This window comes from Rana temporaria, chromosome 2 (genome assembly GCF_905171775.1).
Source record: "Rana temporaria chromosome 2, aRanTem1.1, whole genome shotgun sequence".
NCBI classification, from domain to species: domain Eukaryota; kingdom Metazoa; phylum Chordata; class Amphibia; order Anura; family Ranidae; genus Rana; species Rana temporaria.
The window spans coordinates 414,485,940-414,511,560 of record NC_053490.1 but is presented as its reverse complement, the minus strand read 5'-3'; the positions used below and the strand labels follow the sequence as shown (position 1 = coordinate 414,511,560).

General features: G+C 46.1%; 1 protein-coding gene across 1 annotated transcript in view; it reads right to left on the bottom strand.

The window, feature by feature from the left end:
• The window catches only part of AKAP17A (A-kinase anchoring protein 17A), a 36,928-nt gene extending 16,135 nt beyond the window's left edge, over window positions 1-20,793 (bottom strand). Inside the window, exons 1-3 of the mRNA XM_040338189.1 lie at window positions 20,629-20,793; window positions 13,130-13,904; window positions 3,501-3,649 (exon numbers count right to left, since the gene is read on the bottom strand). Coding sequence (XP_040194123.1) covers window positions 3,501-3,649; window positions 13,130-13,891 — 911 coding nt within the window. The 5' untranslated portion in view covers window positions 13,892-13,904; window positions 20,629-20,793. The remainder of the gene's footprint in view (window positions 1-3,500; window positions 3,650-13,129; window positions 13,905-20,628) is intronic.
• Between the last annotated feature and the right edge of the window lie 4,828 nt (window positions 20,794-25,621).

Here is a 25,621-nt window from a genome sequence, read left to right as displayed (position 1 = left end):
ACTGATCAAAAAGATCACAGAAACTAAGTTGTCACTGGACGCAGCTTGTTGCCTGTTACATGTCAACCACCTTGCCTTACAAGTTTACAAACACTCACTGACCAAACACCTGATTAATGCAGCCAGGTCGTTGGTTCCCATCTATTGGAGAACAACTACAATACCCACAGTGGCTGACTGGCTCAAAAGAATTAGAAACATATGGGAGATGGAGGATGCTGTTGCACAGGAACATAGCAGAGTCGAGGCCTTCCAATCTACTTGGAGACCCTGGATCGTTTTCCGTTACTCACAGGAATATGACGATATCATGCAAAACCCTTAAACATGAGACGGCTCGCCTCAGAGGTGACCCAATCTTTTGACACTTCCCCCTCATGCATCCCTAATTGGAGAACGGGTGTTGGCGTGGTGGCATACAATCCCCCCCTCCCTCCCTCCTCACCGGTGTCATATCTGGGGCCCCCCACTGTCCCTATTCACTTACCTCTCCCCCTGTCTTCTCTCCTCTTTCTACTCCTCTTAATACATGGTTTCATGTGCAACGTATACTGTTGAACCGTTACAACCTTAGGCCGAATTATTATTGTTATCCTTTTAAATAAATAATTTGAAGGTGAACTAGGCCAGGGCTCAGAAAATAACCACTTCACTTGTAATTAGTCCCTTTAGGGCAAACATAAGTTGTTTAAGTCAAGACCTTTGAGCTGCTGATCTGCTTGTATTGTGTCTATTTTGTAAATCTTTTGGCTCACGTACACACGGTATCAAGCTGTTTACTGACACACCTGTACTCGCATATGACATGCTATGTAATCTGTATCTGGATCTCTCCTTTTTCTTTTCAATAAAAGTTGAATGTTAAAAAAAAAACTGGCAAAAGTTTGGGTCTGGACAGGTACATATCCCACTTTTATAAGACCTCCGTCCCTCTTGTAGCCCCAATGATGACACAAGCATTTGAGGAGATAGATGAGACTCATCCTTTGCCGTCCCAGTTACTTCCATCACAAATAGCAGTTATCCCCTGTGATGCAATTGCCTATATATGCTTCAGTTTAATTCTCCCTGCTAATTTAATGCTGTGGGTTAGAGGTAACAGGTGTTTTCTTTTCTTTTCCCTTTTTTGACATTATTTACCAAAATGTATTGATATATAAATGATTGTTTTTACAGTCATTTAATTATATGTCTTGTTGTTTTTTCTTCTGATATTTAGCATTGTATGTCTGAAAGCTCCTGAAGAAATTCGTCGGAGTGAAACATGTAGAGCTGACTTAAACAATGCTTCATCTTGATATCACGTATTTAATCGAGATGTATTTCAAATTTATCGTATTTATGGCATATTAATTATTTGTGTAATAAATTATATTTTCTAATTTTATAATCAATTTTTGTCTGATTATCTATTTGCACCATTCAAAAGCCCCGGGGTCCTTTTGGTTACCCCTTTTTCCCCCCTCTTCTCAGGTGTTTTCATGTGTGACTCATCTCTCTGTGTAACAGACTGTTCATATGTTAAATAAGGCTAGCTTTTGAAAGGCCTTTAATTGTGTGATAACACTGTCTAAAACCTAGTGATGCTCAGAGGTGTTAATAGGTGTCAAGCTGCATGCAGGAACGAAACGTCTGCCTAGGAAACTTAAGTGTGTGAAGGTGGTTTGTTGTTATGCTGTTTAAGGAATGTGCAGTGATTAGACATGATAATTATCGGTCGGTTCCGACCTGTCTAGAATGTTTTAGTAATTAGCCTTAGTGTGTGATTAGGGGGGGTGGAAATCTCATTGTTGCTTTAATGTCTTGGACTGTATAAAAAGCTGAGAAGAAAACCATTAAAGTGTGTTGTTCCAGCAGTAAGCTTGGCATGTGTGGCTTATTGGGCGACTCCAGGAATATTCCCCCTTGTGGGATATTGGGTGATTATCTTTATGGGAAGAAGGGAAGACTTTGACGGGGATATCATTTTAATACCGTCACATCCCCAAACTGTGTAACTCGAGACCCATTAAATTCTGAATATGGACCTTAAGTTATTCTTGAAAATTATTGCGAACCATGTTGCCCCTTTATTCCAAACCCGATACATAGCAATCAAGTCGGTTTTATCCCTGGTCAGGAGGCTATGGGGACATAATGCTAAATTCCACACCATGTCAAATATCTCCCCGCTACCCCTTACGGCATTATCAGTATGGTATTGTCGGCGGGACTTTTATCCATCCTTCTGGAATTGAGCTGAACCCGGGAGATGAACCTTGTCAGGTTCTTCGTGTCAGCGTCACACCACCTCATTACTTTTTGGTAAGTTTTGGAAAACTGAGGTGGTTTCCACCCTCCATAGGTGAATTAACATGATGAATGACAAAATGCTCATGGAGGAGATGCAGGCAAGAATAAAAAAAAAAATAATAATAAAAAAAAAGACACATGGGACAAACATCTTAAACTGTGGTAAGTCTAGATCAATTCTTCTTCCACCGAGTTTTTGGATAGACTTTCTGCCTAAAGAGACCACCTCTCCAGGTATTTCCAAGGTGGATTAATATTTATCGCAGTGGCCTACATATAGTGGATTCTATAACTTGGTTGTTAAGATGGTAGAATATTCTGCCAAAAATACAAACCGCATACTGTATTCATTTCCCTCCCCTCTCTTTTCCCCTTCTTGACTTTCTTTTCTGTACTTGCCCTTGTGCACACCCAACCCAATTTTATTACTGGTTGTGATTCCCCATTTTCAATGTATGTTGTTATTTAATGTCATTACATGGTATTTGTTCACCACTACCCCACCCCCTCCCCCTTTTCTATTTTGTACCCCCTACTGCTTTATTTGAAAAATAATTCAATAAAAAAATATAATCAAATTGAATCGTTGACAGGATGATCGCCATCGAATCGGGAGACTGATGAAGATGCGCAGCCCTGTGTTTACTGTTAATTTAGTGTGTAAACACTTCACCATGTTGTGGCAGCTGATTTTGGTTAAAAGTTGGGATTCGTTTGTTCTTTACCCAGAGTTGTTTGCGCATTAGTAACCCCCCTCATGAGCACCTCTAGTAATGTGTGCTGCTTTTAACAAAATCTCTTTGTTGCTTATCCCTGCTTTACAGGGATAAGAGTCAGATCATTCCCTTCGTGTACGTCAACACAAAGCTTTGTCGAGCTTTGTGTTGATCACTGGGCTGTGATTGGACACACCCGATCAGCAGGTGCCAACCATGAATCATTGGCCGGAACTTGCTGACAGGCTCCCATGTACAACCGGTGTAAACCCAGAAGCAAGCAGCGACGTACCCGTACATTGCTTTGCCTGCACAGGCCACCCGTCCGCAGTACATTGCAGGCGGTTCACAAGTTGTTAAACTAGTGTCTGTGTTGCTCACCTTCTGCCTGGCAAGAATGAAAGAGATAGGTGTTCCATATGATTAAGAATAAAACTTTCCTGTATTGCTAATCTATACAAGTTGCTAAGGTTTTATTCATGTGACCCTTACCGTTCCTCTTCTTTTTGTTTTTCTTCAGCTTCCTTCTGTTTTCTCTTCTGCTCCTCTCTCCGCTCTTCAAGTTCTTGCAATTTCTGCCGCTCAAGATGACGCTTTTTAATAGATGTTTCAGTAAGATGCTTTGTTTTATCGAAGGAAACCTGCAAATTGAAAAAAAGGTCAAAGATTTAGGCAAAATAATGTTTTGTTATCTACAGTTATTTTGAAGTGTAAAAGAACATTCTGCAAAATAAATTATACCTGGTGACAATGTATTTAGTCTTCTCATTTTTTTAAAATATTTAAAAAAAAAAAAATTACTGAATAAATGAACAGAGAACATTTTTCCACCCTTCTGCCTAAATTCCCTCTACATGGCTAAAAGTTTCGTTTACAGGTGTTTTTCGTTATTTAAAAACACTCTTTTTTTTTTAAAAACGCTATTAAAAATGTAAACGCAGCATTTAAATGCGGCAAAACAGACGTTTTAAAGGAGAGGTTGTAAAAACGTCCCGTGTACATTAAATCTTATAGTGTACTCAAAATATACTTCACTTTTGGAGAGATAAAATCAGACTGGAACAGAGTGAATGTACTCCGATTTGTTTTAGTACCCATGGACACTATATGGTGGAAAGTAGGGATTCACCGATATTTTACCGGCGAGTACGGGTACAGATACTTTCGGTCAAGTACTTGCCGATACCGTGTACCGTTACCCGGGATTTGAACAGGAATGTGGTAAGATTCCTGTACACAGGGTTAAAAACGGCTCATACGGGAGTTCTGCGTTTCGCCTGTAGAAGCAGCTCAATAACTTCTTACACTTCTGGACATGCCCGGTAGTCCAGGACTTATGGGAAGAAGTGGGTGCTTTCATCTCATCGGCGCTAGGCCTCCCAAACATAATCCACCCCAAGAACTGCCTATTAGGCATTTTTGGCGAATTACACCTATGCCAAGAGACTGCTCTGTATTACACCTATGCCAAGAGACTGCTCCGTATTACACCTATGCCAAGAGACTGCTCCGTATTACACCTATGCCAAGAGACTGCTCCGTATACTCTTCTTCTATGTTAAAAAAAACTGTCCTGGAAGGGCACACAGACCTCTCTGAAATCCCTCAGGGTTAAAACTTATTAACGACGCTATCCCACTGTATAAACGTACTTTTGAACTCCGGAAACGTAACAAAACCTTCCACAAAATTTGGGGTGGATGGTTGGCTAGTCCGCTAACCCTCTCCCAGCACTGATTGTACTCTTGCTTGACCATTGATGGGCCGTGCCTCACAGATATCTAATGTCTGGACCTCCGCTTTTGCTATATCCAGGTATTATACCTGAGCCTTTTACCACTGTGCCTACTTTATATTACATTGATGTCAGTTTATTTTTCTATGTTTGAGTGTATTGCCTAACGCTTATGACCAGGTTGTCTGGTGGGGTTTTTGTATGTTTTTTTCTGTTTGTTGGTTTGTCTTAAACCTAATAAAAATATCTTAAAAAAAAAAAAAAAGAAGAAGCAGCTTAATAACATTAAAGGCCCCTTTCGCATATACGGATCCAGTGAGGATCCGTACATGTCTCATCCGCTTGCTCAGCGGGGATCTCTTCATTGATCCCCACTGAGCCGGCAGATGGCAGGGCGGTCCCTGCACAGTGTGCAGGCACCACCCTGTCAGATCTCCGCTCTCCACTATGGTGGGATCGGATGAACACGGACCGTCTGTTCAAAAATAGGATTTTCCTCCGTCTGCAAAATCGCACCATAGCGGGGACCGATGAGATGGGGTGTCAGTGGATGTTCATACACCGACACCCGCTATCCCATAGGGATACATGGATGTCTGTATTTCATCCGAAAACGGATGGATGAAATACGGACATACTGTCCGCATGTGTGAAAGGGCCCAAACTCTCCTGAACTCGCCTACTGTGTACAAAAACGCTCTATATGACTATATTTCTGCCAACGAAACTGGCTTTTTTTTTTTTTTTAAGCCCAGTAGCCTAAATGGATGGAGAAAAAAAAATATCTTGTAATTATCACTTCAGACAGAATACACAACCCTGCAGGGTTTTTTTTAGACTTGCCCAATTTGGTGCCATTAAGACAGATAATTGTTGGCTTTGTAATTAACAGCAGCCAGTGACACTTGGGACTGATGGCGGAGATACAAAAATACTAAGCAACTTCTCCCAAAGGGATGGAAAGTTTTTACAGAAGTGAAGATCTACATACACTACTGTATGTTCTATACTTTCAAATCTTTCCATGGTTCCACTCTATACATAGTACAATACGATCTCTACTCCACACTTCTTTAGTCTATACACTTTGCTGTATTCCCCATACTCAACAAGGCTCAATACATTTATACCCAGTGTACTAAATACTGTTTACTATTAGAATTAACCTGTGCGTCAGTGTAAATTTTGAAGTAAAATTTTAGTTTGGTTATAGTCTTTTGACTAAAATGCCATTTTAGTTTGTCGTATATTAGTTGACTAAAATCTAATGAGGTTAATTCAATTGTAATGCATTAAAGTGTTTGTAACCCCAAAACTTCATATTCCAGATATTTGCCCTTCTGTACCATATACTTGTACGAAAACGTATCCTGTTCTCTTTATATTGCTTTCTTTATGTGAAATTCCCAGTGTTCCTGCAAGTCCCTCTGCTTTCCTATTAAAGAACTGACCACACTAAGTAGGAGAACACAGCATGGTCAGTTCTCTAGCTATCCTGGGAACTCAGTGTACTCTCCTCCAATGATCAGACTTATCCTGACACGCCCCCCTGCACAGCTATTCACTGGGAAGCTCAGTGTACTGCTGCTTTTCCTCCCCCAGCACTTATGCAGCTGAGAACAGAGAAAATGTGATAACGTTAACAAAAACAAAAAAAGGGAAGGTATTTATAATGTATTTTTATATCTATACAACAATATTTATGTTTGCCTTTTCTTTTATTTCTATTTTAAACTGAATGGGTTGTTTTATAAGATGATCGTTTACAATTCTCTAGAACTGCCCAACTCATATACTCCTGGAGTAAAAATCGAATAACGTTATTTAGGATAAGTAATACTAAAGTCTTTACTTATTTTTTTTAAATATAACAAATATGTTACACTTTCCTGCACTGTGAAATGGTTTTGCACCGGGTAGCCCCGATCCTCCTTTTGCCGGGTCCCTCTTCGGTGCTCCCGATCCCTCCCTCCTGTCCAGTGCCCACACATCCCACAGCTTGCTATAGGACCACCCGAGCCGTGGCTCCTTGTGTCCATTCAGACACAGAGCCATGGTTAAACTCTGCCCCCTCTCTCTCCTGATTGGCTAACTAACTTTGATTGACATCAGTGGGAGGAGCCAAGGGTGCCACAGCTGTGCCTCAGACAATCAGGAGAGAAGTGGCCAGGACAGCCGAGGCACTCATGCACATCGCTGGATAGAGATGGGGGTTCAGGAAAGTATTAGGGAGGCTGATACACACAGAAGGTTTATTATCTTAATGCATAGAATGCATTAAGATAAAAAAACAAAAAAAAAAAAAAAAAAAAAAAAAAAAAAACTTTAAAAAGGGGTTGTAAACCTCTGTTTTTTCACCTTAATGCATTAAGGTGAAAAAAAAATAGGATCTTTGTACTCACCGTAAAATCCATTTCTGAGTTCATGGACGGACACAGCAGAAACTGACCTTAGGAAATTGTCCTTCCTTTTAGGAGATTGACTAGGCAGAAATCAGCACTTTAAATGTTAAAACACTTCATACAGCACAGTACCTCCCAGGGGGTGGATCCCCCGGGTACATCCCTCACTCTGCCTCATGCAGCCCCAGTTTGTAACAAGCAGTACAAACAAAGGAGGGGAGGGTGCCGTGTCCGTCCATGAACTCAGAGAAATGGATTTTACGGTGAGTACAATAATCCTATTTTCTCTTCCGTTCATGGACGGACACAGCAGCAATTGACCTTAGGAACCTCACCAAGCAGTGTAAATTTTTTCGAGGGGTGGGAAAAAAAAAAAACACAGCAAACCAAACTTCACCCCAAACAAACCAGAGTTCCTCAACGGAGGAACTTCAACCTTAAACAGCCTCCTGTAAAACCTTGCGGCCAAAAGGAGGCATCCGAAGATGCACTCATATCCACCTTGTAAAACTTTGAGAAGGTGTGGATTGACGACCAGGTCGCTGCCTTACACACCTGTAAAACAGACGCTTGTTGACGGAAAGTCCAAGAGGCACCAATCGCCCGGGTTGAATGCGCCGCAACCTGAAAGGGGGGCGTCCGCCTCTTTAGGGCATAGGCCTGAAGCACGACCTGTCGGATTCACCTAGAAATGGTGGCCGACAAGACCGCCAGACCCTTCTTAGGACCAGTCACCGACACGAACAGTGAATCTGACCTCCGAAACTGAGCCGTAGCAGACAAGTACACCCGTAGGGCTCGAACCACGTTCAAGGAATGTAATGTGGCTTCCTTCGGGTTCTTCGGCCGAGGACATAAGGATGGAAGAACAATGTACTCATTAATGTGAAAAGCCGAAACAACCTTTGGAAGGAATCACGGCTGCGGCCGCAGCACCAACTTATCCTTGTGGATGACCAAGGGGCCTTGCAAGACAAGGCCGCTAGTTCAGAGACTTATCTTACCGAAGCAATTGCCACCAGAAAAACCACCTTCTCGGACAGAGTCAACAAAGGAATTTTCCGAATGTCCTCAAAACGGAGACTCTTGAAGCACCGAGGGGACTAAATTAAATTCCCATGGAGGCAGTGGAGGACGCACAGGAGGGGCCACATGCCGAACCCCCTGCACAAACGTACGCACCAGAGAGTGCGCCGCCAAGGGTCGCTGAAAGTAAACAGCCAAGGCCGAAATCTGACCCTTAACAGTACTTAAGGCGAGAGCCTGATCCACTCCACGCTGTAAGAACAGCAGAATCCGGGACATCACGTATGTACAGGGGGTGCCAATTCATCTCCTCACACATGGAGAGGTAGGCCTTCCACGTACGATGGTAAATCTTCCGTGAAGTAGACTTCCATGCCCGTAGCATGGTAGAAATCACAGAGTCCGACAGGCCTCGGTCCTTCAGCACCTGGCTCTCAACAGCCATGCCGTTAAAGCCAGCGACTGTAAAGCAGGGTGAGAGATAGGACCCTGCGACAGAACCCTGCGACAGAAGATCTTCTCTCAGGGGTAGACGCCAAGGGATGTCGCACCAGGTCCGTGTACCAGGGACGGCGCGGTCAATCCGGGGCGATCAGGATTGTTGGTATCCACTCGGCGCAGCAGGCGAGGGAGAAGCTTCAGGGGAGGAAAGGCGTAGATTAGGCGATCGTGACCCCAGGGTGCCACCAACGCGTCCACCCACGGGTCTCTTGACCTGGCCACAAACCGTGATACCTTCCGATTGAGACGGGGCACCAGAAGATCCACGTCCGGAGTGCCCCATCTTTGGCAAAGACTCTGAAACACTTCTGGGTGTAGCGACCATTCTCCTTGGTGTAGCGTTTGGCGACTTAGGTAGTCGGCCTGCCAGTTCTGCACCCCCGGAATGTACACGGCCGACAGAGCCAGGACGTACCTTTCGGCCCACCGGAGGATGTACGCGACTTCCGTCGCTGCAGCCGAGCTCCGTGTGCCCCATTGATTATTGACATACGCCACGGCCGTGGCGTTGGACTGGATCCTGACCGGACGGTCCTGCAGACCCAGGGACCACTTGGAGAGGCACAGCTTGATCGCCCGGAGCTCCAGGACATTGATCGGTAGGCGGGACTACTCCTGAGTCCAGCGCCCCTTGGCGGTCCAAAGCATCGGCGATGTCAGCCACCACACTAGGGAGGACCTGACCAGATGGCTCACCCGGATCTGGTAATCCAGAGATGAAGGGAGCTTGTCCCAACGTGACAGAATCTCTTTCTGTAACACGCGAGTGTGGAATTGAGCATACAGAACCGCCTCGAAAGAGGCCACCTTCAGACCCAGGACCCTCATGCAAAAGCGACGACCACTTCTGGGTCGCTAACCGCTGCACCGCAGATAGTCTAATTTTTCCATTGGAAGGAAAACTCTCGCCTCCGAATAATCCAGGACCAACCCCAGATATTCCAGCCGTTGAGATGGCACCAACACTGACTTCTGGACATTCAGTAGCCAACCAAATTCCCGGAGGGTCTGGCAAGTGATAGACACATCCTCTTCTAACTCTGAGCTTGAAGAAGCTCGTCCAGGTATCCTACAATAGCGATTCCGCGCTGCCTCAGCAGGGCCAGAATCGGAGCGAGCACCTTGGTGAAAACCTGTGGTGCCAAGGCCAGGCCGAAAGGGAGGGCAACAAATTGAAAGTGGTCCTCCCCGACCGCAGAAATCTCTGGTGATTTGCGCACACGGGGATATGCAGGTACGCGTCCTTGATATCCAAGGATGCCAGAAAATCCCCCTGATGGAGTGCCGCCACTACCGAGCGAACCAACTCCATCTTGAACTTTTGCACCTTGACAAAACAGTTGAGGGCCTTGAGATTCAGGATCGGACGGACCCCTTCCTTCTCGGGTACTACAAACAGATTGGAGTAAAACCCCTGAAACTGTTCCACTGAGGGTACTGGCACAATCACTCCCCTGACCAGCAACTCCTGAACAGCCCCTGACAGGGCCCCCCGACGATCCGGAGGAAGCTGAAGGGAAAAATCTGTTTGGTGGACAAGAGAGAAACTATCTTGTACCCTGAGGAAACTACTTCGCAAATCCATCGGACGGAAAGAAGAGACCTCCACCGAGCCGCGAATTCCCAAAGCCGGCCCCCCACCCGAGATACGGGCGGGGCAGACCTTCATGCGGAAGCAGGCTTGTCCGCAGGCTTGTTGGGCTTGCGGTACCATGGGCTTCTGCCCTTCAGCGGGCGCCTTGGCACCCTGGAAACCTTTTCCTGCCGCACCGGGCGAAAAAAAAAACACTTGGGGGCGGTAAAGGAGGGCCCCTGCTTACGGCGAGGCTCCTTACCTTTACCCAACTGTGGGAGCAGAGTGCTCTTACCTCCGTGGCAGTGGGGGGGGGTCCACTGACGGAGGAGAGACCCACTTTTTTAGGAAATCCTCCTCAAAAGGGTCACGGACCGCAAAGTATTTTGGAACAGAAAAAACTTTCTGCGGCCGATCCCATTCCTTGTACAATATTTTGTCCAGATATGGAACACAAGGAAACACTTTCGCGGGGCGGCTTGCAGGACCCAAAAGGGACCGGAATCTCTGAGGTCTTCGCCGAATCCTCAAGTTTTTGAGTATCCCGCACCGCAGTGATAAGAGCTCCAACAAACGCCTTATCATGCGCTGACCCTGATGCAGAGTCATCCTCACTGTCCGTGTGGGCTAGGCCTGCATCTTCTGACATTACAGAACCAGGGCCGGACGCAGTAGCAGGGCCCGATTCCGTGTCAGAGACATCCCCAGAAGAAGGCGGAGGGAGGGGGCGCTTTTTACCCCCCTTCTGGCCACTCGCCGCTTCAATCCTGGCAAAAAACACCTCATGTCTGGGGGAGAAGCCTCCGGTTCAGACGCCATGCTGACCCACTGCCACCCTTGTACTGCAAGGCAAGACCCACATGCCACCCTCCCGGCCTCAACAGAGAGCAGGGAACCCCCCAGAGGACTCACCACCCGACCAGGCTGTACTGCTGCTGTGACTGCCCAGAGCGCTGTCCCGTCATTAAGGAAGTGTGCTGTAGCCGTTCGCGCTGTTATTCTGGCCGCTAGAGGCAAAACTCTCATCCAAAATGGCCGCCGACATGCAAAATTTTGCATGCGGGCTACAAGAAAATGGGCGCCGATCGTTTTTAAAAGCAGCCGTCACCGGCAAAATGGCGGCCGAGCACATTGTAAAACACAAAAACGGCGCCAAACACACTTTAAAACAACAGCCAACATGCAGGACCCCTGTAGGGCCCCCCAGCACACACGGCAGCAAAAAAAAAAAAAAAAAAACACCTAGCACCCCCCAACAGCAGCCGCAGCCCCCAGCCACCGGACGGAGCCCCCCAGGCGGACCCCTAACCTCACGGCCGACCACCCAAGATATGGGGAAGGAGGGAGAGAGTAAAGTAGGGCGGACCCCCGATCAACCTCCCCAGGAATGCACCAGCCGAACCACCATGCCACAGCAAGGGGAATGCTACTTACCCATCCTGCGACCACCGACAGGAGGCATTCCAGACAGAACCAACGTCCGCGCAGTTACAGCATGGATGTTGGCCCAGCGCACTGTGACACGGCCATAGAGACCGGTCATATGTGTGCCCTGGAGCGTATAGCTCACCGTCCACCCATGGAGCAACGGGGCATGACGTGGACGGCCCAGCGCATAGCTAAAGGCCGGCACACGCTCGATGGCTGAACATGGGGGGACTACAAGGATCGAGGATCCAGCCTGTCACCCAGTCGGCAGTTGATTGTAGATCCCAGGATCCAAAAATGCAGGAAAAAATAAAACAAAAAGCGAAAAAAAAAAAAAAAAAAATCCTCTAGAGCACATGGGCCCAGAAGGGCCGTGTCATCTCCTGTCACTAGGCAGAAAAAACTGGGGCTGCATGAGGGATGTATCCGGGGGATCCGCCCCCCTGGGAGGTACTGTGCTGTATGAACACTTAAAGTGCTGATTTCTGCCTAGTCAATCTCCTAAAAGGAAGGATAATACCCCAAGGTCAATTGCTGCTGTGTCCGTCCATGAACAGAAGAGAAACACCTTGCACTGTCCGGCCCCCAGCCCCCCTGTCTTACTTACCCGAATCCCGAATTTCAGTGGGCGTGATCCCGCGTCGCTCTCTCCACTGCTTCTCGGCTCTTCATTGGATAGATTGATAGCAACGCAGCCATTGGCTCCCGCTGCCATCAATCAAATCCACTGACGCAGGCGCCAGGGCCTGGTCCTCCTACCCCAGTCATACACTCGGCAGGGCTATGGACGCCGACTATATGCCACGGGAGCGCACCCGCAAGGTAACCCCCCCTCAGGAGAGAGCTTCCCAGATGGGGTTATCTATTGCAGGGAGGAGCCGCGAGAGCCACCGTGGGACCCCAGAAGAGGATGATTGGGGCAACTCTGTGCAAAACGAACTGCACAATGGTGGCAAGTATGACATGTTTATTATTATTTTTTTTAAGTGAACCTTTAGTGTCACTTTAAGGTTTGAACATGCACTACAGACACAGATTTAGCCGTTGTGATATATAACGTCATTATTAAAATTATGCTTTTTGACAAACAGAAGTGCAACTTGAAAACAAAAACACTGTAAACTCTATCGGATGTAATGCCATTGCACATTACCAACATTGAATAATAGGAAAAATAATTTTTTTGTCCCTTTCAGCAGCTTAGTAGATGCCCCTACTTATTCTTACGAAGTAGTGCAGTGCTTTGACATCAAATTTCAATTTCGTTTTAGTGTGCCTTGACAAAAATTACATTTTAGTTTTAGTCAACTAAAATTGTGAAAATGTTAGACAAAAATATTTTCCTCGACTAAATTAACACTGCTGTACACAGACATCTACATTTTTCAATTGTATATGTTTACCAAGATTACTTGTGTGAACAAGCAAAGCCTGCTGTCGTGCTTAGAAAACTCACCTTTATATTACAATCAATAGCTTTGCCATCATCCCCTTTATACATTAGCTTCATGCCACGCAAAACATTCATGGCCTTTATAAAGCCCATATACTCCTTGTACTGTACATAAGCTTCAAAGTTTAAGTGTCCTCCAAAACTGAACGTATGAAAGCTTCTACCCGTCATTTCTTCTCTGTAAGGGTCAAGCATGGGGATGTCTACATTCCTGATTTCTCCAAAGAGGCTGAAGACCTTTATGAGTACTTCTTCACTTGGCTTTTCAGAGCCACAGTCTTTAACAGCAAACCACTTGCATGGAAGGCCTTCCAAATAGATTGTATCTGGTCTCTCTCCTGGCTGATTTTCATTCATATCTCCTGCATCACGGAAGAAAGAGTCCCAGTCGTGTCTGGAGGGGAAATCGATTTTATACTCGGCAGCTCTGACTTTCAAGATGTCGGAGAACCCACTCAGTTTTATACTCTTACCATCCAGAGCACTTATAAAAGCCTTCACCAATCCCTTATTCTCTACTTCCCCTTCAAAGCGGATGAAGTCCATGGTGCTTTTGGAGATTCGTAAAGTGGAAAATTGGTGGTTAGTCACCATGCCTTTAAGACGCTCCATCACTTCCCAGTTTGAGATGGATTTTCCAGGTTGCTTTAGCTGAGGCAGTGCCACTCTGATGACAATCTTGGAGATGGGCTTTAGGTACAGCCCATGTGACTCGCATAGCACGACAGCTTCCGAGGTATCGTGCACTATGGTAGCAGCTGCCATAGTATTCACTTTCCTGTTGATTGATAAATAAAAATATTTTATGAACAGCACATATCAATTTAGGCCATATCCTACACAATCTGGGCGATTTACGAAAAGGGAAATTCACTTTGCACTACAAGTGCAAAGCTCACTTGAAATTGCACTTGGAGGTGCAGTTGCTGTAGAGCAGAGGGGGACATGCAAGGAAAATAAAATCATTTTAGCTTGCACATGATTGGATAATAAAATCAGCAGGGCTTCCCCTCATTTCAGATCTACCCCCCATTTACAGTGACTGCACTTTCAGTGCAATTTCAAGTGCACGTTGTAGCGTAAAGTGGATTTGCCTTTCGTAAATAACCCCCAATACGTATACTAAACTTTGCCCATTGTCACCAGGCCTGAAAAAAAAAAAAAAAAAAAAAGAAAGACATCCAAAATTTTGAGTTGATATCAGAACAGAAATTTAAAAGGAAATATTCCAATCAGGACAACCATGCCAGTGTCACGAGTCTTGAGAGTTAAAAAGTTGCATTAAAAGTCGCACCACATTAACGGGAATTGAACGGTTCTAATTGGTGCGAGTCAAGTCGCAGCAAATTAGAAAAATTTGAAAAAGGGTTCTATTTTTTTGCGACCTGAATTGACTTCAGCCGCACAGGGTAGTCGGCTGTAAGGGTGCAACGGTTCATCATTGATCCGTGATCCGAATGGGTCACCGCATTGTGATCGGCACACCACGCGATCTGCGAATTGCGGCCATAGGAGCGGCGGCGGCTTCGGCCATCTTGGTACACCCGGTGGCCTAGGTGAGCTCCCCAGAGTGGCGTGCTGACGGGGGAGATGACGTGGACATTACAGTGAGATGATGTGGATATATATATATATATATATATATATATATATATATATATATATATATATATATATATATATATATATATATATATATATAGTGGTGATCTGAAAGATGATCTGTTTCGAGGAACAATCCGAACCGTGAGTTTTTTGATCCGTTGCACCCCTAGTCGGCTGTCAAAGCCACGTGACTTTGAAGCTGCATAGATGTAAACAGGGGCTTAAAGGAGTTCTCTGACCTAAAAGTTTTAACCCCCGCTGTGCCCGGGCTGTAAAAAAATAGAAAATAAACTGTCACTTACCTGCCTACGATCCCCCGTTGTTCCGATATCGCCGTCCCGTTCTCCGGTCCCGGGCCCCTTCCGCTTCCTGTGTGTCGGTGACTCATAGTGCGCTCAGCCTATCAGCGGCCGCAGCAATGTCCCGTCGCGGCCACTGATAGGCTGAGCGCACTATGAGTCACCGACACACAGGAAGCGGAAGAGACCGGGACCGGAGAACGGGACGGCGATATCGGAACAACGGGGGATCGTAGGCAGGTAAGTGACAGTTTATTTTCTATTTTTTTACAGCCCGGGCACAGCGGGGGTTAAAACTTTTAGGTCAGAGAACTCCTTTAACTTAAACCCCGTGAAGGATTTACCCCCCTTCCTGACCAGAGCACTTTTTGTGATTCGCCACTGCGTCATTTTAACTGACAATTGCGTGACGCTGTACGCAAAATTAACATCCTTTTTTCTCACAAATACAGCTTTCTTTTGTTGGCATTTGATCACCGATGCGGTTTTATTTTTTGCGCTAAAAACAATATCCCACGTTTTTTTCTTCCCTCAGTTTAGGCAAATATGTAATCTTCTACATATTTTTGGTAAACAAAAAAAAAAACATTTATCGCAATAAGCGTATATTGCATGAGCTCCAGCGGGGAGCAGCGGGCACATGCCCCTAGTGGAAACAATGTTGTGTCTGTCACGTACCTGGTTATAGAGCCCAACGTGCAGGGAGCGGCCTCTCGTAAGCCTCCGACCCAAGACCTACTGGTAGAATGGACAGAGGGTCAAGGGTCCGGAGGGACACAAGTGCCTGGTGGTAAAGCTGAGTAGTGGTCCAGGAATGGTAGCCGGTAGGTATGCTGGTTCAGGCAGGGCACTTAAGCAGCAGACAAGACGGTAGTATGGCACTTGTAGGTACAGAGATCGGGCAGGTAAGTAAGCCGGTCGGGTCACCGGTAAGTGGTTCAGGTAACAAGGAAAGTCCAGAGAATCGTGGTAGTCCAAGCCGGGTCAGTAATACGGGCGGGCAGCGACAAGCCAGGGATTGAGCAGAGCCGTGGTCAGAAGAAGCCGGGGTCAAAGGCGGGTTGCAGACAAGGAAGGTCAAGGAAAGCCGGGTCAGGTAAACAGATGAATCAATAGGTAGCAGATGCAGGTTCTCAGGTAAACGCTGTAGACTGGTCAGCAAGATGGTGAGGGACTGACCAGTTTAAATAGCGTTTCCTTGGCGCCAAACGCCGTCAGCGGGCGCGCGCACTCCCGCGCCGCGCACACTAACGCGCGCATTCGCGCGCAAAGGCGCGCCAATGCGCACGCGCTGGGGCTGAATTCCCCTGACATTGACAGGACTGCGGAATCTCCTTTCGTGACAGTGTCTAAGGCACAGCAAATAAAAGGCAAAAATCCTCAGTGGAACATATATGACAAAAAAAAGAAGTATGGTGGGGTTTTAACAATGCTCTACTTGCAAAAAGTTTTGGCTTAACCCAGTTTTAAAAGGTAAGGGTTCACATATATTTTAATGGGCCCTCAAGTGGTTTATGCCATAATTTGTCAGGCCCTATCAGTGACTTGTAAGTGCGGTGGGCAATCTCACAATGGGGGGGGAATGAGTACCGGCCATCAAAGAGGAAGTAAACCCCGATGGGTGTTACTTCCTCTTTGTTTCCCTGCAAAGGTAAAGCATAATGAGCTACTATGCATGGCATAGTAGCCCATTATGTGACACTTACCTGCAGGAGAAGCCCGCAATGTCCCCGTCTTCCTCGCTAGTAGCGAGCGTCCATTCTCCACCCCTCTTCCCTCCGGGGCTGAGACTGTCCGGAGTTGCGGGATCCGCCTTTAACGGCATGACCCAAGATAGAAACGGTACAGCGTGCCCTTTCTAACTCCGGCGCATGCACAGGAAAAATCGCCGTACGGCGATATGCAAATATCTCCTAGATCTCTCTGGGAGATATTTCAAGCACCTACAGGTAATGCCGCGTACACACGATCTGGCTTTTGCCCGGCCAAATCACATCGGAATTTCATCGAAAAAAAATAGAACATGTTCTATATCTAAACTCCGATGAAATTCATCGGGCTTTCCGATGACAAAAACTGATGGGGCTACACGCGATCGGAAAATCAGATGGATATAGTCCATCGGACATTTTCCATCGGAAATTCCGATCGTGTGTACGGGCATAAGCCTTAATCCAGGCTTACCTGTAGGTTAACGTGGTTGTAAAGGGTTTACAACCACTTTAATACAGGGATAATAATACAGGGAGTGCAGAATTATTAGGCAAATGAGTATTTTGACCACATCATCCTCTTTATGCATGTTGTCTTACTCCAGTGTTTCTCAATTCCAGTCCTCAGGCCCCCCCAACAGGTCAGGTTTTCAGGATTTCCCTCAGATGAAAAGGCTGTGGTGATTACTAAGGCAGTGAAACTGATCAAATCACCTGTGCAAAATAATGGAGATCCTGAAAACCTGACCTGTTGGGGGGGCCTGAGGACTGGAATTGAGAAACACTGTCTTACTCCAAGCTGTATAGGCTCGAAAGCCTACTACCAATTAAGCATATTAGGTGATGTGCATCTCTGTAATGAGAAGGGGTGTGGTCTAATGACATCAACACTCTATATCAGGTGTGCATAATTATTAGGCAACTTCCTTTCCTTTGGCAAAATGGGTCAAAAGAAGGACTTGACAGGCTCAGAAAAGTCAAAAATAGTGAGATATCTTGCAGAGGGATGCAGCACTCTTAAAATTGCAAAGCTTCTGAAGCGTGATCATCGAACAATCAAGCGTTTCATCAAAATAGTCAACAGGGTCGCAAGAAGCATGTGGAAAAACCAAGGCGCAAAATAACTGCCCATGAACTGAGAAAAGTCAAGCGTGCAGCTGCCAAGATGCCACTTGCCACCAGTTTGGCCATATTTCAGAGCTGCAACATCACTGGAGTGCCCAAAAGCACAAGGTGTGCAATACTCAGAGACATGGCCAAGGTAAGAAAGGCTGAAAGATGACCACCACTGAACAAGACACACAAGCTGAAACGTCAAGACTGGGCCAAGAAATATCTCAAGAATGATTTTTCTAAGGTTTTATGGACTGATGAAATGAGAGTGAGTCTTGATGGGCCAGATGGATGGGCCCGTGGCTGGATTGGTAAAGGGCAGAGAGCTCCAGTCCGACTCAGACACCAGCAAGGTGGAGGTGGAGTACTGGTTTGGGCTGGTATCATCAAAGATGAGCTTGTGGGGCCTTTTCGGGTTGAGGATGGAGTCAAGCTCAACTCCCAGTCCTACTGCCAGTTTCTGGAAGACACCTTCTTAAAGCAGTGGTACAGGAAGAAGTCTGCATCCTTCAAGAAAAACATGATTTTCATGCAGGACAATGCTCCATCACACGCGTCCAAGTACTCCACAGCGTGGCTGGCAAGAAAGGGTATAAAAGAAGAAAAACTAATGACATGGCCTCCTTGTTCACCTGATCTGAACCCCATTGAGAACCTGTGGTCCATCATCAAATGTGAGATTTACAAGGAGGGAAAACAGTACACCTCACTGAACAGTGTCTGGGAGGCTGTGGTTGCTGCTGCACGCAATGTTGATGGTGAACAGATCAAAACACTGACAGAATCCATGGATGGCAGGCTTTTGAGTGTCCTTGCAAAGAAAGGTGGCTATATTGGTCACTGATTTGTTTTTGTTTTGTTTTTGAATGTCAGAAATGTATATTTGTGAATGTTGAGATGTTATATTGGTTTCACTGGTAAAAATAAATAATTGAAATGGGTATATATTTTTTTTTTGTTAAGTTGCCTAATAATTATGCACAGTAATAGTCACCTGCACACACAGATATCCCCCTAAAATGGCTAAAACTAAAAACAAACTAATAACGACTTCCAAAAATATTCATCTTTGATATAAATGAGTTTTTTGGGTTCATTGAGAATATGGTTGTTGTTCAAAAATAAAATTAATCCTCAAAAATACAACTTGCCTAATAATTCTGCACTCCCTGTATATGTCGTCACTGTACTAACGATACTGGCTAGGAGGCGGTTAACATCTAGGGCAGGGGTGCCCAACCTTTTGAAGAACGAGGGCCACTTAAGCAACTTGGTAACCAGTCGAGGGCCACAATGAGTGAAGCGGGCGGATGACAGATCACAACTACTCTATAGGTCCTCTGACCCGCCCAGATGAAAGGGGACAAATTCCCTTCTGTTTTTCGGATTGGAGGTAGGCGGACATAAACATCTGTCGCTCTATAGTGGTGAATTGAGGGTCCCATTTGGTTGGGCTGATTGTGTGAAAAGGGCCTAACACTGCTTTCACACTGATGTGCTGCGGTTTACCCACACTGTGGGTGCAGCGTAGTGCACCTGTGTCTATACTGCAGGTTAGCTGAACTTTGCCATAGAGTCCACCTGTGGCAAAAGCCAGGACTTTAGAGGAAGCAGCGGCTTATGGGGCTCTACTTCGCAGCCGCTTTCTTCCTCTACCACCAGCTTCATTCACAACACTGATGCTGTGGTATGGTGGGTTGGCAACCTGCGATCTGGGCTTGCCAACCCACCATTCCAGAGCAGGAGGTCGCGGGCCACATCAGAGGGCTCCGCGGGCCACTGGTTGGCCACCCCTGATCTAGGGCGATCAAAGGGTTAGATGGGTCTGTGTAACATGTGCTGCTTTTTACTAGTAGATCTTTTTCTCATCTTTGCTTTGCATTCTGTTTGTCAACACAGAGCTCTGGGCTGTGAATATACACAGCCGATCAGCAGGTCCGGGTCGTGAATCATTGGCCGGGACTTCTTGACAGCCTCCCACTGTGTACAATTACTGCGGGTGGCACGCATGTGCGAGCCCTAAACCCAAAAGTACGGGTGTGCCGCTTTGCCTACACTGTCCACATTACATTGTGGGCGGGCGGGTGGACGGCCAGGAAGTGGTTATATATATAAAAAAAAAAGGCTTTAATATCATGGGACCAAAAATACACAAGACCGCTCCACAAAAAAAAACAAAAAAACTCATGTACCTTGTGGAGCTTCAAGTGACGAACGCAGAGATGTGATCAGTTATATATGTGGGCTTGGGGCTCATTCACACCAGTCTGCAAATGAAAACACACGTGGGCTGCTGTACTTTGTGTATGGGCGCTATAACAAGGCATTTCACGTTTTTTTCTGGTAACTTTATTGACATATCACAAAATTACACCTCACTCAGTTCTATGCACCAAAACAGGTTGGGGCGCGCCACGGTCACGTTCCATGAGGCAAGTAAAAATATTTGTGCCCTACCTGTCTGGTGTGAACACTACTATGGGCCCTTGTGTTCAGCCTTGGTGTACGCGAGCCCTAAATGAACACTGATTTATATATAAATCCAGGAACATTTCTAAAGGGAAAGGATTCCAGGGACATCCCTTACAAAGCACACATTGTCCCTGGAAAGAAGGGAAAGTGTCACCTTAGGATGTGAGTGATTTATACACACAGTCACATATGGTCTGCAGCACTCACAATGCACATGCCCTGAATGCATCTCATTGGAGGACTTGATAGAGATGAACTGATCAGCATCCATATTATAACACCCGCATACTATATACTGTACCTCCTCTATCAGCCAGCTCTACAGACACCGCTCATACATCCAGCAAGGAAGAACAACGAGCCGCCGTGCATTGTGGGGAGGGAGAAGGGGCGGGGCCAAAGCTCCCCTTCAATATTTCCGGTGTAGCCGTAGTACGCCACAGTTTCCAGGGCGATAAAGCGGGCGCATAGAGCAGGTGTGCTATCAGAAAGTGCCACCTATCATAGTATGTAACGGAAGTGACGTTCCGGCGCGGCCATCTTGGTACACCCCGCCCTCTGTCCGCAGTATTCCTAAGTCAGAAGTCGGCAAGCGGACATCTTTTTACACCCACGGAAGTCTTGCATTACACACTTAGTTTTACCAGTGAACTCGGTTTATATAGTCAAATACAGTATTTGGAAGTCTGTGTGACTGTTTTAATGTGGAAATTTAAAAGCAGCGGTAAGCCTTCCTATCTCACACAGGTTTGCTAATCTGACAGAACACCGCTGCTTTTCAAATTGAACATCAGCAGTTTGACAGATTTCTAAATACTGAATTTCACTACTTAAAGTGGAGGTTCACCCTATAAAAAAGGTCTAACATTATATCCAGCCCAGTTCTGCAAATAACATGACACTGACCTTTTTTTTTTTCCCCTGTAGATATCGTTTAGCCATAGAATTCACCGCGGCTTCCGGGTAGGGAATCTCGCGGGAGTGGGCGTTCCTATTGACATGCCAATCAATTGGCATGCTAAACGACGGCGCACACAGCGTGTCACAACTTCCCTACCCACCGGCGCCGAATAGAGCCGAGCCGACTCGAGCTTCCTTCGGGAAGTCGTGACGTGCTGTGTGCACCGTCGTTTAGCATGCCAATTGATTGGCATGTCAGTAGGAACGCCCACTTCCGCGGGATTCCCTACCCGGAAGCTGCAGTGAATTCTATGGCTAAACGATATCTACAGGGAAAAAAAAAAAAGGTCAGTGTCATGTTATTTGCAGAACTGGGCTAGATATAATGTTAGAAATGTTTTATAGGGTGAACCTCCACTTTAAGCTGAGTTTACTGGTAAAAATAAGTGTGAAATGCAAGACTCCTGTGGGTGTAAAATAAGGTGACCAGATTTTTAAAATGAAATCCGGGGACGTATTTTTTCTTTACTAGTAATGGCAACAATCAGCGACTCTCTGCCTGTCGCCGCCCGCCTCACAGCCTCTCGAATCTTACTCTTCGGGCCCCGGCTACTACTGGATGGGGAGCGGAGGAAGATCACTCCGCCAGGGAAGGCAAGGAGACAGGCAGGTGGCTGGCCAGGATTTGAGCCAAGGCAGAAGAACATGTGAGCGAAGCTGAATGGGCATGCGCCCGAAACTGAAGAAATATTCCCTCAAACCTGGACCAGCACATGATCATCAGAAAGGGACACAGATAATGGAAAAAATACAACCCCCTATGCACGGCGGAGCGGGGGGTGTATTCTAATTTTTTTATTTTAATTCTGCATTGATTGTCTTTGAAATTGCCCCTGCCCCCTATTAAATCCAATCTAGGGACAAAACCAGGGACAGACTTGGTCCGGGGACAGTTTCCTCAATCAGGGGACTGTCCCCTGAAACTGGGGATGTCTGGTCACCCTAGTGTAAAAAGATGTCCGCTTGGCGACTTCAGACTGTAGGCTTACTGCGGACGAGTGCTGGATGTACCAAGATGGCCATGACGGAACATCGCTAAGGTTGCATTTTCTGATGGGTAGTGGCTTTCTGATAGAACACTAATGTTTCGCCACATTAGGTGACTCGTCAGATTTTGTAACAGAAGTGACGCCCCGTCGCCGCCATCTTGTAAAACCCAGCACTCACTTGCAGTAGGGAGAAGGCGGTGAGCGGACATCTTGTCACACTCACTGGAGTCTTGCATTTCACCCTTATTTTTAACAGTAATCTCAGCTTATATAGTGAAATACAGTATTTAAAAAAAAGTCTGACTGTTTAGATATTGAATTTTAAAAGTATCAGCAAGCCTGCTGATCTCACAGGTTTGCAAATATGACAACACCGCTGATTTTAAAATCAACATCAAAACAGTGTGACAGATTTCAAAATACTGAACTTCACTCTATAAACTGAGTTTACTGTTAGAAATAAGTGTGAAATGCAAAACTCCGGTGGGTGTAACAAGATGTCCGCTTGCCGCCTTCTCACTGTATTCTTACTGCGGACGAGTGCGGGGTGTAGCAATATGGCCGCAACGGAACGTCACTTCTGATGGGTCACCTAATCTGATGAAACACTGGCAGAACTCCTGTGGACCACTAGGCGTGCTTACGTCAGTCATTCACTCGCTGAAAGACAATTCTCCATTTTGATTGTGGGCTATGCTGTTTGAACTTGAACTAATATAATATACATTTTATATGTAGACGTTTAGAAACATTTCTGATAATGTGCTTTCAGTATTACATTAAAAGGAACAATAAAACAAAAAAAATCTCCAACTAGAATCCATAAGAAATATTTATTGACACATATAGGAAAACAAAAGAGGAGACGTGTTTCGGGTGAAGAGCCTTGGTCACTGCATAAAAATGACAGAGAAATGCATTCTATATATAATATATGGGGATCTCCACCCACCCAATCAGCATCAGGCTAATCAAGCAAATTGAAAAGTTGTTGGGTTGGTGGGGGAGTATACCACTATGAAGAAACCTCAGGAGCTGGACATACTATTGGTTGATGATCTATGCACATAAGCAGATAAAATGTAAACACTAGTTCTAGCATAAAATGGAAAAGTGATCAGCCATTAACCATTCCCTGCCCGGTCTATAGCAGATTGATGGCCGGGCAGGCCTTTCGTCCCTCTGGGTGGACATCATATGACGCATCACCGATCAGGGTAAAGAGCCAAGGAGGTTGACTCTTTACCATATGATCAACTGTGTCCAGTCACAGCTGATCACATGTGAACAAATGCCTGTTAACAGCATTTCCTTACCTCAGCGCTGTCACTGTCTGAGGAAAGGAAAGCCGATAATCGGGACAGTTACACTGATAATCAGGGAACTGATGCAGCCTCATAAGTGGTTATCAATGCAGTCTATCAGTGCTGTTCAATGCAGCGTATCAGTGCCCATCAGTGCAGCATATCAGTGATGCCTTATTAGTGCCACCTCATCAGTGGCTATTAGTGCCACCTTATCAGTGGCTATTAGTGCCGCCTTATCAGTGGCCATTAGTGCCGCCTTATCAGTGCACATCACTGAAGAAGAAAATTTCCTTTTTTGCAAAATTGTATAAAGAGAAACGAAGATGAAAATACTACACAGGCAGGAATCGGGAGGTGAGCCGGCCGGATCACACAGAGAGAGGATCTTCCGCTGTTAGCACAGCTTGGAGCTGATATGCCGGCCGCTGTTAAACAAAGTCCCGCGTCCTGGACCAACTCCTATAATAGTTGTCACACTAGTTGCATTTCCCAGCGTTGGACCAGTGTGATGTCTATCATAGGAGCCGGTCAAGGAGGCTGAACTTTGTTTGACAGCAGGTGGCATTTCAGCTCCATTCTGTGTCACAGTGGAAGATCCTCTCTCTTCCCAATTCCTCCCTGTGATCCCGGTGCAGTCTTTTTTTTTTATCTTCCCCACAGTGGACATTTAATGGCTGATCACTTCTGGCACAAGGAGTGCGTCCTTTTTACGGGTATCAGATCAGCCCGGGGGACAATTGCCTCCCTGCCCCCCGGCCCAGTCCATCTCTGGGTGGAAGTATTCTCTCTAGTACAGTCAGAACACACCCTCCAAAGGAGAAGGTTTGCAGTCTCTGAGGCAAGGTTTTGTGTGATGAGCAGTCACTTTGCTTCTCTCAGCTTCCACCCAATTGTGGTCAGCTATGACAGGCTTTCATTCAATCAGCAGCTAAGTCTTTTTCCAATACCACTGCTAACCTTTTTTAAATTCCCCCCTCCTTTCCTCTTAACAGCCTCCATACACACTCCATAGTCACCCAGATTCTACCCTGAGCCACTCCTAGTACAGATGAAACAAAGACTACACCTGTATGGTCCAAGAGGGAGATTCCCTACCCCAGCCACCTCACAGTGAGCCAACCCTGAGGAGGAGGGGAGACAGGGGGAAGGGGGGCCCAAGTAGCCACCCGGTAGCAAGGGAGGCCTGAGGAGGAGGAGGAGAACCTCAAAGGGCCGACCAACCCATGGAACACCAGCAGCCTGCACCGTGCCCTGGAAAGGGGGCATCTACTTACTAGTCTCATTTAGCGCAGGTGATGCTTCACTGACAGATCCTCCTCTGCACCGATAGATCCTTCTCTGTGATATGAACTCCGACTCCAGATCATACTGTATACACTCCTGCAAGGCATTTAACTAACTAACCTGCCCTGTTTCCAACCCAACACGTAGATAAAGGTCTGCGTGCGCTCATTGGCAAGACTGGGTTGACTACTGGATGTATATTATCCAGCCTGTCACCCAGTCTGGCTGTTGATTGAAGATCTCTGCAGGAAAAAGTCTCAAGAAAAATAAAAAAAGACTATAGAACCTCAAGTCCCAGCAGGAACTAGTAGGTAGATTCAGAAAGAGTTAGGCCGACTTATCAGTAGATAAGCCGACCTAACTCCGAATCTACGCCGCCGTATGTTTAAGCGTATGCTCAAACAGAGATACGCTTAAACATATCTAAGATAGGCCGGCTTGCGCCATCCTATCTTAGATTGCAATTTTTCGGATGGCCGTTAGGTGGCGCTTCCATTGCGGCCGGCATAGATTATGTAAATGAGCTTGTACGCCGATTCATGAACGTACGCAGTCGAATTACGTCGTTTCCGTAAGGCCTTAGGCGGCCTAAAGTTATTCCACCTATGAGGTGGAATAACAATGTTAAAGTATGGCCGCCGTTCCCGCCGCAAGGTTCGAATTCTTTACGTCGTTTGCGTAAGTCGTCCGCGAATCGGGAGTTACGTTGTTTACGTCCACGTCGAAATCAAAAGGCCCGTACGGCGTACTTAGC